General features: G+C 45.7%; 1 protein-coding gene across 2 annotated transcripts in view; it reads left to right on the top strand.

Annotated features, from left to right (window-relative positions):
* slit2 (slit homolog 2 (Drosophila)) overlaps positions 1 to 14,528 on the top strand; it is a 254,549-nt gene that overhangs the window by 31,882 nt on the left and 208,139 nt on the right. For both annotated transcript variants that reach the window (XM_036934274.1, XM_036934273.1), the window contains exon 3: positions 746 to 817. In XM_036934274.1, the coding sequence (XP_036790169.1) occupies positions 746 to 817 (72 nt within the window). The remainder of the gene's footprint in view (positions 1 to 745; positions 818 to 14,528) is intronic.

Here is a 14,528-nt window from a genome sequence, read left to right as displayed (position 1 = left end):
TCAATAGCAAGGCTATGCTCACTGAGTCTGTACATAGTCAAAGCTTTCCTTAAGTTTGGGTCAGTCACAGTGGTCAGGTATTCTGCCACTGTGTACTCTCTGTTTAGGGACAAATAGCATTCTAGTTTGCTCTGTATTTTTGTTAATTCTTTCCAATGTGTCAAGTAATTATCTTTTTGTTTTCTCATGATTTGGTTGGGTCTAATTGTGCTGCTCTCTCTCCTCCTCTTCCCTCCCACATATCTCCCATCTCTCCCCCCTCCTCTCCCCGTCTCTCGCCCCTCCTCTCCTCGTCTCTCTCCCCCCTCCTCTCCTCGTCTCTCTCCCCCCTCCTCTCCTCGTCTCTCTCCCCCCTCCTCTCCCGTCTCTCTCCCCCCTCCTCTCCCCATCTCTCCCCTCTCCTCTCTCTCCCCCCTCCTCTGCCCGTCTCTCCCCATCTCTCTCCCCTCCTCTCCCCATCTCTCCCCATCTCTCCCCCCTCCTCTCCTCTCCCCCCCCCTCCCCCTCCTCTCCCCCCTCCTCCCCCCTCCTCTCCTCGTCTCTCTCCCCCCTCCTCTCCTCGTCTCTCTCCCCGTCTCTCTCCCCCCTCCTCTCCCCGTCTCTCTCCCTCCCCCTCTCCCCCCTCCTCTCCTGTCTCTCTCCCCCGTCCTCTCCCCATCTCTCCCCCTCTCCCTCTCCCCCCTCCTCTCCTCTCCTCTCCTGTCTCTCTCGCCCCTCCTCTCCCCGTCTCTCCCTCCCCCCACAGTCAGTTGATGGAGAATAAGATCAGTCTGATAGAGAGAGGAGCCTTCCAGGACCTGAAGGAGCTCGAGAGACTGTGAGTCAAAACACGCCATTTTACCCTCCGTACACCTTCTGTACAGACACACACACCACACCCCATCACACCCCACCACACCCCATCACACCCCACCACACACACTCCCCACAACACCCCACCACACCCCATCACACACACCCCATCACACACACACACGCACACACACACTCCCCACACTCCCCACACCCCACCACACCCCACCACACACCACGACACACACACCACAACACACACACCACACCACGACACACACACAACACCACACCCCACCACACCACACCACACAACACAACACAACACACACCACACCACACACATAGAGAACAGTGTTATATGGACAGACAGTGGACAGACAGTGGACAGTGTTATATGGACAGACAGTGGACAGTGTTATATGGACAGACAGTGGACAGTGTTATATGGACAGACAGTGGACAGTGTTATATGGACAGACAGTGGACAGTGTTATATGGACAGACAGTGGACAGTGTTATATGGACAGACAGTGGACAGACAGTGGACAGTGTTACATGGACAGACAGTGGACAGACAGTGGACAGTGTTACATGGACAGACAGTGGACAGACAGTGGACAGTGTTACATGGACAGACAGTGGACAGTGTTATATGGACAGACAGTGGACAGTGTTATATGGACAGACAGTGGACAGACAGTGGACAGACAGTGGACAGTGTTACATGGACAGACAGTGGACAGACAGTGGACAGTGTTATATGGACAGAGTGGACAGTGTTATATGGACAGACAGTGGACAGTGTTATATGGACAGACAGTGGACAGTGTTATATGGACAGACAGTGGACAGTGTTATATGGACAGACAGTGGACAGTGTTATATGGACAGACAGTGGACAGTGTTATATGGACAGACAGTGGACAGTGTTATATGGACAGACAGTGGACAGACAGTGGACAGACAGTGGACAGACAGTGGACAGACAGTGGACAGTGTTACATGGACAGACAGTGGACAGACAGTGGACAGTGTTATATGGACAGACAGTGGACAGGCAGTGGACAGACAGTGGACAGTGTTATATGGACAGACAGTGGACAGACAGTGGACAGACAGTGGACAGACAGTCTTACATGGACAGACAGTGGACAGACAGTGGACAGACAGTGGACAGTGTTATATGGACAGACAGTGGACAGTGTTATATGGACAGACAGTGGACAGACAGTGGACAGTGTTATATGGACAGACAGTGGACAGACAGTGGACAGTGTTATATGGACAGACAGTGGACAGTGTTTTATGGACAGACAGTGGACAGACAGTGGACAGTTTTATATGGAGAGACATTGGACAGACAGTGGACAGACAGTGGACAGTGTTATATGGACAGACAGTGGACAGACAGTGGACAGTGTTATATGGACAGACAGTGGACAGTGTTAAATGGACAGACAGTGGACAGACAGTGGACAGTGTTACATGGACAGACAGTGGACAGACAGTGGACAGACAGTGGACAGTTTTATATGGACAGACAGTGGACAGACAGTGGACAGTGTTATATGGACAGACAGTGGACAGTGTTATATGGACAGACAGTGGACAGTGTTACATGGACAGACAGTGGACAGACAGTGGACAGTGTTATATGGACAGACAGTGGACAGACAGTGGACAGACAGTGGACAGTGTTATATGGACAGACAGTGGACAGTGTTATATGGACAGACAGTGGACAGACAGTGGACAGACAGTGGACAGTGTTATATGGACAGACAGTGGACAGACAGTGGACAGACAGTGACAGTATTAGAGGCTGAATGTGGGGGTATTTGGCGTCAGTGCCTCTGGGTAGTTATGGCGTAATTAAGCCTGGTGTTTGTGTGTGTGTGTGTGTGTGTGTGTGTGTGTGTGTGTGTGACAGCCAGAACTGAGGAAACCAGATCCAGACTCTTAAAGAATGTCCATCACACCCTCAACCACACTCAGACAGACAGGTTAGACAGACAGACAGGTTAGACAGACAGACTGTCTCTCTCTCTGACCTGTAACTAACAATCTGTCAGGACATCAGTGTTCCATCAGCGTTCCATCAGCGTTCCATCAGCGTAACTAACAATCTGTCAGGACATCAGCGTTCCATCAGCGTTCCATCAGCGTTCCATCAGTGTTCCATCAGCGTTCCATCAGTGTTCCATCAGTGTAACTAACATTCTGTCAGGACATCAGTGTTCCATCAGCGTTCCATCAGTGTAACTAACAATCTGTCAGGACATCAGCGTTCCATCAGCGTTCCATCAGTGTTCCATCAGCGTTCCATCAGTGTAACTAACACTCTGTCAGGACATCAGCGTTCCATCAGTGTAACTAACAATCTGTCAGGACATCAGTGTTCCATCAGTGTTCCATCAGTGTAACTAACACTCTGTCAGGACATCAGCGTTCCATCAGTGTAACTAACAATCTGTCAGGACATCAGTGTTCCATCAGTGTTCCATCAGTGTAACTAACACTCTGTCAGGACATCAGCGTTCCATCAGTGTAACTAACACTCTGTCAGGACATCAGTGTTCCATCAGTGTAACTAACAATCTGTCAGGACATCAGTGTTCCATCAGTGTTCCATCAGTGTAACTAACACTCTGTCAGGACATCAGCGTTCCATCAGTGTAACTAACAATCTGTCAGGACATCAGTGTTCCATCAGCGTAACTAACACTCTGTCAGGACATCAGCGTTCCATCAGCGTTCCATCAGCGTTCCATCAGTGTAACTAACAATCTGTCAGGACATCAGTGTTCCATCAGTGTAACTAACAATCTGTCAGGACATCAGTGTTCCATCAGTGTTCCATCAGTGTAACTAACACTCTTTCAGGACATCAGTGTTCCATCAGTGTAACTAACAATCTGTCAGGACATCAGTGTTCCATCAGTGTTCCATCAGTGTAACTAACAATCTGTCAGGACATCAGTGTTCCATCAGTGTTCCATCAGTGTAACTAACAATCTGTCAGGACATCAGTGTTCCATCAGTGTAACTAACATTCTGTCAGGACATCAGCGTTCCATCAGCGTTCCATCAGTGTAACTAACATTCTGTCAGGACATCAGCGTTCCATCAGCGTTCCATCAGTGTAACTAACAATCTGTCAGGACATCAGTGTTCCATCAGTGTTCCATCAGCGTAACTAACACTCTGTCAGGACATCAGCGTTCCATCAGCGTTCCATCAGCGTTCCATCAGTGTAACTAACAATCTGTCAGGACATCAGTGTTCCATCAGTGTAACTAACAATCTGTCAGGACATCAGTGTTCCATCAGTGTTCCATCAGTGTAACTAACACTCTTTCAGGACATCAGTGTTCCATCAGTGTAACTAACAATCTGTCAGGACATCAGTGTTCCATCAGTGTTCCATCAGTGTAACTAACAATCTGTCAGGACATCAGTGTTCCATCAGTGTTCCATCAGTGTAACTAACAATCTGTCAGGACATCAGTGTTCCATCAGTGTAACTAACATTCTGTCAGGACATCAGCGTTCCATCAGCGTTCCATCAGTGTAACTAACATTCTGTCAGGACATCAGCGTTCCATCAGCGTTCCATCAGTGTAACTAACAATCTGTCAGGACATCAGTGTTCCATCAGTGTTCCATCAGCGTAACTAACAATCTGTCAGGACATCAGTGTTCCATCAGCATTCCATCAGTGTTCCATCAGTGTTCCATCAGCATTCCATCAGCGTTCCATCAGTGTTCCATCAGTGTTCCATCAGCGTTCCATCAGTGTTCCATCAGCGTTCCATCAGCGTTCCATCAGTGTAACTAACAATCTGTCAGGACATTAGTGTTCCATCAGCGTTCCATCAGTGTAACTAACACTCTGTCAGGACATCAGCGTTCCATCAGTGTAACTAACAATCTGTCAGGACATCAGTGTTTCATCAGTGTAACTAACACTCTGTCAGGACATTAGTGTTCCATCAGCGTTCCATCAGTGTAACTAACACTCTGTCAGGACATCAGCGTTCCATCAGTGTTCCATCAGTGTAACTAACAATCTGTCAGGACATCAGTGTTCCATCAGCGTTCCATCAGTGTTCCATCAGCGTTCCATCAGCGTTCCATCAGTGTAACTAACAATCTGTCAGGACATCAGCGTTCCATCAGTGTTCCATCAGTGTAACTAACAATCTGTCAGGACATCAGCGTTCCATCAGTGTTCCATCAGTGTAACTAACAATCTGTCAGGACATCAGTGTTTCATCAGTGTAACTAACACTCTGTCAGGACATTAGTGTTCCATCAGCGTTCCATCAGTGTAACTAACAATCTGTCAGGACATCAGCGTTCCATCAGTGTTCCATCAGTGTAACTAACAATCTGTCAGGACATCAGTGTTCCATCAGCGTTCCATCAGCGGTAGCTTCCTGACCACAACAAGCCGTTGTGTAGCAGAGGGTGATGTGATGTGGAGTTGTTTCCAACTGTAGATTGTGGTGCTTGCTTGGCATGTTCACTCCCACAATGCAAGAGTCAGCCCTGAAAGACCCCCCGCCGCGGGGGCACAATGACCTGTCTCTGGCCTGGGGGGGCCGTGGGGGCTCTATCAAAGGAACACAACCTCCAGGGATAAGGGGCCCTGCTGGGCCGCGATGCCCATAGGAGAGGGCTCTAAGCGGGCCTGACGGATCCACACTGACTGCCCCCCGTGGAGGGGAGAAACAGTCCTCTCTCTGCCTCGAGACGGGTCGTCCAGGCGGGGCAGGGCTGGGTCAGGAGTCCTGCAGGGTGGAGGGGAGAGGCATGTCCACACAGAGACATGGTCACTCACACACACTACTGACCTGTCACTTTCTGTCTGTATCTCTCTCTGTCTCTCTCTCTGTCTCTCTCTGTGTCTCTCTCTCTCTCTGTCTCTCTCTGTGTCTCTCTCAATTCAATTCAAGGGCTTTATTGGCATGGGAAACATGTGTTAATGTTGCCAAAGCAAGTGAGGTAGATAATATATAAAGTGAAATAAACAATAAAAATTAACAGTAAACATTACACATACAGAAGTTTCAAAACAATAAAGACATTACAAATGTCATATTATATATATATATATATATATATACAGTGTTTTAACAATGTACAAATGGTTAAAGGACACAGGATAAAATAAATAAGCATAAATATGGGTTGTATTTACAATGGTGTTTGTTCTTCACTGGTTGCCCTTTTCTCGTGGCAACAGGTCACAAATCTTGCTGCTGTGATGGCACACTGTGGTATTTCACCCAGTAGATTTGGGAGTTTATCAAAATTGGATTTGTTTTCTAATTCTTTGTGGGTCTGTGTAATCTGAGGGAAATATGTGTCTCTAATATGGTCATACATTGGGCAGGAGGTTAGGAAATGCAGCTCAGTTTCCACCTCATTTTTTCTGTCTGTCTCTGTCTGTCTGTCTCTCTTTCTGTCTCTCTCTGTCTGTCTCGGTCTCCTCTCTCCCTCTCTCCTTCTCTGTCTCTCTCTGTCTGTCTCGGTCTCCTCTCTCCCTCTCTCCTTCTCTCTCTCTCTGTCTGTCTCGGTCTCCTCTCTCCCTCTCTCCTTCTCTGTCTCTCTCTGTCTGTCTCGGTCTCCTCTCTCCCTCTCTCCTTCTCTGTCTCTCTCTGTCTCTGTCTCGGTCTCCTCTCTCCCTCTCTCCTTCTCTGTCTCTCTCTGTCTGTCTCGGTCTCCTCTCTCCCTCTCTCCTTCTCTGTCTCTCTCTGTCTCTGTCTCGGTCTCCTCTCTCCCTCCCTCCTTCTCTCCTTCTCTCTGTCCTTTTCTCTCTTTCTCTCTATTGCTCTGAGTGGAGGAAAGTGGTTTATTTTATCCCTCCAGGCTGAGGTAATAGAGGTAGAAAGAGGGAGGGAGAGAGTGGTATAGTGTAGGACAGAGGAAGAAGAGAGAACAGACCATCTGAAAATATAATAATCAAATCAAACTTTATTAGTCACATGTGCCGATTACAACAGGTTACAGTGAAATACTTAACTTACTTACAAGCCCTTAACCTGTCTACGATACTGGTTCCCAATTGGGGATCAACCCTCCCACGTGCAGCTGAAACGGTGGCGCATGGAACGCAAAAATATTCTTAAAAATATTTAACCTCCACACATTAACAAGTCCAATAGCTCAAATGAAAGATAAACATCTTGTTCATTTAGCCAGCAAGTCAGATTTCTAAAATGTTTTACGGCGAAAACATAGCACATATATATGTAAAACCACCACCAGACACAGCTCATTTCAATAGCCAAAACATGCAATCAACAAACGCAGGATTAAAAAATAAATCGCTCACTAACCTTTTGAAAATCTTCATCAGATGACAGTAATATGACATATTACACAGTACATATTTTTTTTTTTCAATAATATGCCATTTATATCCATAAATGTCCATTTACAGTGAGTTCACCTTCAGAAATTACTCAAAAACGCCCGCAGGAAATCTATGTAGCGCGGCAAGATAACGTAAAATAGACATCATAAACTTTGACTAAATATACATGTTCTACATATAGTTAGAAAGATACACTGCTTCTTTATGCAACCGCTGTGTTAGATTTATTTTTAACGTTACAGAAATCGCACACTATTCAATATGCTGAGACGGCGCTCAGTTCCAAGCTACATTTCCACGTAATGTTGGAGTCAACAGAAACACAGATTTAAGCATAAATATTCCCTTACCTTCGATGGTCTTCGTTCAGAATGTTCTGGAAGGCTTCATACTTACCCAATACATCGTTTGGTTTCAAGTCTTGCGTCTTTGTATTAGCTACTGCTAATAACATCAGCTGAAATGCACCCAAAACGTCCTCTGGTCCGGATAAGTTGCGCATCAAAACTTCGAAATTACACATTATATGTCGACTAAACAGGTCAAACTAAGTGCAGAAGCAAGCTTTATGATGTTTTAGACGTGCAAAACAAACTTCAATTCAATCGGCCATCGTCTGCCCTTCTCTTGAGTGCTGGAAACAAAGGAATGGCTGTGACCAATTCGCGCCCATACGCACAGCCTATTCTCTCGTGGCACGCACTAATTTCACTCCCATAGGGTCAATTCTCGCGCGATTTGAACGGTTTGAAGCCCTAATGAAAGAGGACATCTAGCGGAAGAGATAGAAAGTGTCCGCAGAATCATAGCTGGTTGGGAAGGGTGGGGGCCATGACGTCAAAGTTGCTCCAACTTTCATGGCCACAAAAACTAGTTTGGAAGAATGCCTGCCCTGTGAGTTCTGCTATACTTACAGACATAATTCCAACGGTTTTAGAATCTTTAGAGTGTTTTCTATCCAATAATAATTTTTATTTGCATATATTAACAATTTTTGACAGATTTTTTTTCCAGTTTACTAGGGGTACCCAATCTCTCCAAAGGGGGCGTATGTCTGCCATATCCTCAACAGGTTTTAACCAACAATGCAGTTCAACAGGTGTTATGGAAATATTTGCCAAATTGTTATTTTTTAGTTAACGAGGCAAGTCAGTTATGAACAAATTCTTATTTACAATGACGGCCTAGGAACAGTGGGTTTAAACTGCCTTGTTCAGGGGCGAAACGACAGATTTTTACCTTGTCAGCTCGGGATCTGTTAGTCTGTTTGACCATTACCCTGTCAGACCATTACCCTGTCTGACCATTACCCTGTCAGACCATTATCCTGTCAGACCACTACCCTGTCAGACCATTACCCTGTCAGACCATTACCCTGTCAGACCATTACCCTGTCAGACCATTACCCTGTCAGATCATTACCCTGTCAGACCATTAGCCTGTCAGACCATTACCCTGTCAGACCATTATCCTGTCAGATCATTACCCTGTCTGACCATTACCCTGTCAGACCATTACCCTGTTAGACCATTACCCTGACAGACCATTACCCTGTAGTCTGTCAGACCATTACCCTGTCAGACCATTACCCTCTCTGACCATTACCCTGTCAGACCATTATCCTGTCAGACCATTACCCTGTTAGACCATTATCCTGTCAGACCATTATCCTGTCAGACCATTACCCTGTCAGACCATTACCCTGTCAGACCATTACCCTGTCTGACCATTACCCTGTCAGAACATTACCCTGTCTGACCATTACCCTGTCAGACCATTATCCTGTCTGACCATTACCCTGTCTGACCATTACCCTGTCTGACCATTACCCTGTCTGACCATTACCCTGTTAAACCATTACCCTGTCAGACCATTACCCTGTCAGACCATTACCCTGTCAGAACATTACCCTGACAGACCATTACCCTGTCAGACCATTATCCTGTCAGACCATTACCCTGTCAGACCATTACCCTGTCTCACCATTACCCTCTCTGACCATTTCCCTCTCTGACCATTACCCTGTCAGACCATTATCCTGTCTGACCATTACCCTGTCTGACCATTACCCTGTCAGACCATTACCCTGTCTGACCATTACCCTGTCTGACCATTACCCTGTCAGACCATTACCCTGTCAGATCATTACCTGTCTAATAAAGAGACTGTCTGTTAGTCCTGTCAGACCATTACCCCGTCAGACCATTACCCCGTCAGACCATTACCCCGTCAGACCATTATCCCGTCATACCATTATCCTGTCAGACCATTATCCCGTCAGACCATTATCCTGTCAGACCATTACCCTGATAGACCATTACCCTGACAGACCATTACCCTGTCTGATCATTACCCTGTCTAATAAAGATACTGTCTGTCAGACCATTACCCTGTCTTATAAAGAGACTGTCTGTCAGACCATTACCCTGTCAGACCATTACCCTGTCTGACCATTACCCTGTCAGACCATTACCCTGTCAGACCATTACCCTGCCAGACCATTATCCTGTCTGACCATTACCCTGTCTGACCATTATCCTGTCTGACCATTACCCTGTCTGACCATTATCCTGTCTGACCATTACCCTGTCAGACCATTACCCTGTCAGACCACTACCCTGTCAGACCATTACCATGTCTTATAAAGAGACTGTCTGTCAGACCATTACCTTGTCAGACCATTACCCTGTCAGACCATTACCCTGTCAGACCATTACACCATTACCCTGGCTTATAAAGAGACTGTCTGTCAGACCAATACCCTGTCAGACCATTACCCTGTTAGACCATTATCCTGTCAGACAACTACCCTGTCAGACCATTACCCTGTTAGACCTTTACCCTGTCAGACCATTACCCTGTTAGACCATTATCCAGTCAGACCATTACCCTGTTAGACCATTATCCAGTCAGACCATTACCCTGTCAGAACATTACCCTGTCAGACCATTACCCTGTCTGACCATTACCCTGTCAGACCATTACCCTGTCAGACCATTACCCTGTTAGACCATTATCCAGTCAGACCATTACCCTGTCAGAACATTACCCTGTCAGAACATTACCCTGTCAGACCATTACCCTGTCTGACCATTACCCTGTCAGACCATTACCCTGTCAGACCATTACCCTGTCAGACCATTACCCTGTCAGACCATTACCCTGTCAGACCATTACCCTGTCAGACCATTACCCTGACAGACCATTACCCTGTCTGACCATTACCCTGTTAGACCATTATCCTGTCAGACCATTACCCTGTGTGTGTGTGTGCGTGTGTGTGTGTGTGTGTGTGTGTGTGTGTGTGTGAGTTCTTGCTGGTCTCTCTTACATTTAGTCACAATCTTGTCCCCCCCTCTCTTCCTCTCTCCCCCGTCTATCTCGCTTTCTCTCCCCTGTCTCTCTCGCTTTCTCTCTCTCTCTCTCCCTCTGTCTCTCTCTCTCTCTCGCTTTCTCTCTCTCTCTCTCCCTCTGTCTCTCTCTCTCTCTCCCTCTGTCTCTCTGTCTCTCTCTCTCTCCCTCTGTCTCTCTGTCTCTCTCTCCCTGTCTCTCTCTCTCTCTCTCTCAATTCAATTCAATTCAATTCAAGGGCTTTATTGTCATGGGAAACATGTGTTAACATTGCCAAAGCAAGTGAGGTAGATAATATATAAAGTGAAATAAACAATAAAAATTAACAGTAAACATTACACATACAGAAGTTTCAAAACAATAAAGACATTACAAATGTCATATTATATATACACAGTGTTTTAACAATGTACAAATGGTTAAAGGACACAAGATAAAATAAGCATAAATATGGGTTGTATTTACAATGGTGTTTGTTCTTCACTGGTTGCCCTTTTCTCGTGGCAACAGGTCACAGATCTTGCTGCTGTGATGGCACACTGTGGTATTTCACCCAGTAGATTTGGGAGTTTATCAAAATTGGATTTGTTTTCGAATTCTTTGTGGATCTGTGTAATCTGAGGGAAATATGTATCTCTAATATGGTCATACATTGTGCAGGAGGTTAGGAAGTGCAGCTCAGTTTCCACCTCATTTTGTGGGCAGTGTTGCACATAGCCTGTCTTCTCTTGAGAGCCATGTCTGCCTACGGCGGCCTTTCTCAATAGCAAGGCTATGTACTCTCTGTGTAGGGCCAAATAGCATTCTAGTTTGCTCTGTTTTTTTGTTAATTCTTTCCAATGTGTGAAGTAATTATCTTTTTGTTTTCTCATGATTTGGTTGGGTCTAATTGTGCTGTTGTCCTGGGGCTCTGTAGGGTGTGTTTGTGTTTGTGAACAGAGCCCCAGGACCAGCTTGCTTAGGGGACTCTTCTCCAGGTTCATCTCTCTGTAGGTGATGGCTTTGTTATGGAAGGTTTGGGAATCGCTTCCTTTTAGGTGGTTATAGAATTTAACGGCTCTTTTCTGGATATTGATAATTACTGGGTATCGGCCTATCGTCTCTGTCTGTCTGTCTCTCTCTCTCACCCTTCTCTCTGTCTCTCTCTCTGTTCTATTTTAAGGGGATGATGTTATCGTCTCCTCTCCTGACCCACCAGGCAGGCAGCTCTTGAGGGAGGTCTAGCCCACTCAGGGTGCGCCGTGCTGGGCAGGGCAGGACAGGGCAGGGCAGGTGGAGTTGAGCTCTGCGGGGGCAAGCTACTGCTAATGCTGCCTCTGAATTATTTACTGGGATGTTTCTGCCCCTTGTTTAATATTTTAACCAGCTGACGTAACCAGCCTACCTACTGCAGGCCGGACAGAGGGAGGGAGGGAGGGAGGGAGGGGTGATGTCATTGGAGAGAGTTGATATTGGCTAGAGAGAGGAAGAGGAGGAGGTAGAGAAAGGATGATGGAGTATTTAAGAGGAGGAGGTAGAGAAAGGATGATGGAGTATTTAGGAGGAGGAGGTAGAGAGGATGATGGAGTATTTAAGAGGAGGAGGTAGAGAAAGGATGATGGAGTATTTAAGAGGAGGAGGTAGAGAAAGGATGATGGAGTATTTAAGAGTAGGAGGTAGAGAGGATGATGGAGTATTTAAGAGGAGGAGGTAGAGAAAGGATGATGGAGTATTTAAGAGGAGGAGGTAGAGAGGATGATGGAGTATTTAAGAGGAGGAGGTAGAGAAAGGATGATGGAGTATTTAAGAGGAGGAGGTAGAGAAAGGATGATGGGGTATTTAAGAGGAGGTGGTAGAGAAAGGATGATGGAGTATTTAAGAGGAGGAGGTAGAGAAAGGATGATGGAGTATTTAAGAGGAGGAGGTAGAGAAAGGATGATGGAGTATTTAAGAGGAGGAGGTAGAGAAAGGATGATGGAGTATTTAAGAGGAGGAGGTAGAGAAAGGATGATGGAGTATTTAAGAGGAGGAGGTAGAGAGGATGATGGAGTATTTAAGAGGAGGAGGTAGAGAAAGGATGATGGAGTATTTAAGAGGGAGAAGAGGAGTAGGTAGAGAAAGGATGATGGAGTATTTAAGAGGAGGAGGTAGAGAAAGGATGATGGAGTATTTAAGAGGAGGAGGTAGAGAAAGGATGATGGAGTATTTAAGAGGGAGAAGAGGAGGAGGTAGAGAAAGGATGATGGAGTATTTAAGAGGGAGAAGAGGAGGAGGTAGAGAAAGGATGATGGAGTATTTAAGAGGAGGAGGTAGAGAAAGGATGATGGAGTATTTAAGAGGGAGAAGAGAAGGAGGTAGAGAGGATGATGGAGTATTTAAGAGGAGGAGGTAGAGAAAGGATGATGGAGTATTTAAGAGGAGGAGGTAGAGAAAGGATGATGGAGTATTTAAGAGGAGGAGGGAGAGAAAGGATGATGGAGTATTTAAGAGGAGGAGATAGAGAAAGGATGATGGAGTATTTAAGAGGAGGAGGTAGAGAAAGGATGATGGAGTATTTAAGAGGAGGAGGTAGAGAAAGGATGATGGAGTATTTAAGAGGAGGAGGTAGAGAAAGGATGATGGAGTATTTAAGAGGAGGAGGTAGAGAAAGGATGATGGAGTATTTAAGAGGAGGAGGTAGAGAAAGGATGATGGAGTATTTAAGAGGAGGAGGTAGAGAGAGGATGATGGAGTTTTTAAGAGGAGGAGGTAGAGAAAGGATGATGGAGTATTTAAGAGGAGGAGGTAGAGAAAGGATGATGGAGTATTTAAGAGGAGGAGGTAGAGAAAGGATGATGGAGTATTTAAGAGGGAGAAGAGGAGGAGGTAGAGAAAGGATGATGGAGTATTTAAGAGGAGGAGGTAGAGAAAGGATGATGGAGTATTTAAGAGGAGGAGGTAGAGAAAGGATGGTGGAGTATTTAAGAGGGAGAAGAGGAGGAGGTAGAGACAGGATGATGGAGTATTTAAGAGGGAGAAGAGGAGGAGGTAGAGAAAGGATGATGGAGTATTTAAGAGGAGGAGGTAGAGAAAGGATGATGGAGTATTTAAGAGGGAGAAGAGGAGGAGGTAGAGAAAGGATGATGGAGTATTTAAGAGGAGGAGGTAGACAAAGGATGATGGAGTATTTAAGAGGAGGAGGTAGAGAAAGGATGATGGAGTATTTAAGAGGAGGAGGGAGAGAAAGGATGATGGAGTATTTAAGAGGAGGAGATAGAGAAAGGATGATGGAGTATTTAAGAGGAGGAGGTAGAGAAAGGATGATGGAGTATTTAAGAGGAGGAGGTAGAGAAAGGATGATGGAGTATTTAAGAGGAGGAGGGAGAGAAAGGATGATGGAGTATTTAAGAGGAGGAGGTAGAGAGGATGATGGAGTATTTAAGAGGAGGAGGTAGAGAAAGGATGATGGAGTATTTAAGAGGAGGAGGTAGAGAAAGGATGATGGAGTATTTAAGAGGAGGAGGTAGAGAAAGGATGATGGAGTATTTAAGAGGAGGAGGTAGAGAGAGGATGATGGAGTTTTTAAGAGGAGGAGGTAGAGAAAGGATGATGGAGTATTTAAGAGGAGGAGGTAGAGAAAGGATGATGGAGTTTTTAAGAGGAGGAGGTAGAGAAAGGATGATGGAGTATTTAAGAGGAGGAGGTAGAGAAAGGATGATGGAGTATTTAAGAGGAGGAGGTAGAGAAAGGATGATGGAGTATTTAAGAGGAGGAGGTAGAGAGAGGATGATGGAGTATTTAAGAGGGAGAAGAGGAGGAGGTAGAGAAAGGATGATGGAGTATTTAAGAGGAGGAGGTAGAGAAAGGATGATGGAGTATTTAAGAGGAGGAGGTAGAGAAAGGATGATGGAGTATTTAAGAGGGAGAAGAGGAGGAGGTAGAGAAAGGATGATGGAGTATTTAAGAGGGAGAAGAGGAGGAGGTAGAGAAAGGATGATGGAGTATTTAAGAGGAGGAGGTAGAGAAAGGATGATGGAGTATT

This window comes from Oncorhynchus mykiss, chromosome 10 (assembly GCF_013265735.2).
Source record: "Oncorhynchus mykiss isolate Arlee chromosome 10, USDA_OmykA_1.1, whole genome shotgun sequence".
In the NCBI taxonomy this organism is placed as follows: Eukaryota; Metazoa; Chordata; class Actinopteri; order Salmoniformes; family Salmonidae; genus Oncorhynchus; species Oncorhynchus mykiss.
This window is presented reverse-complemented; position numbering and strand designations above follow the sequence as displayed.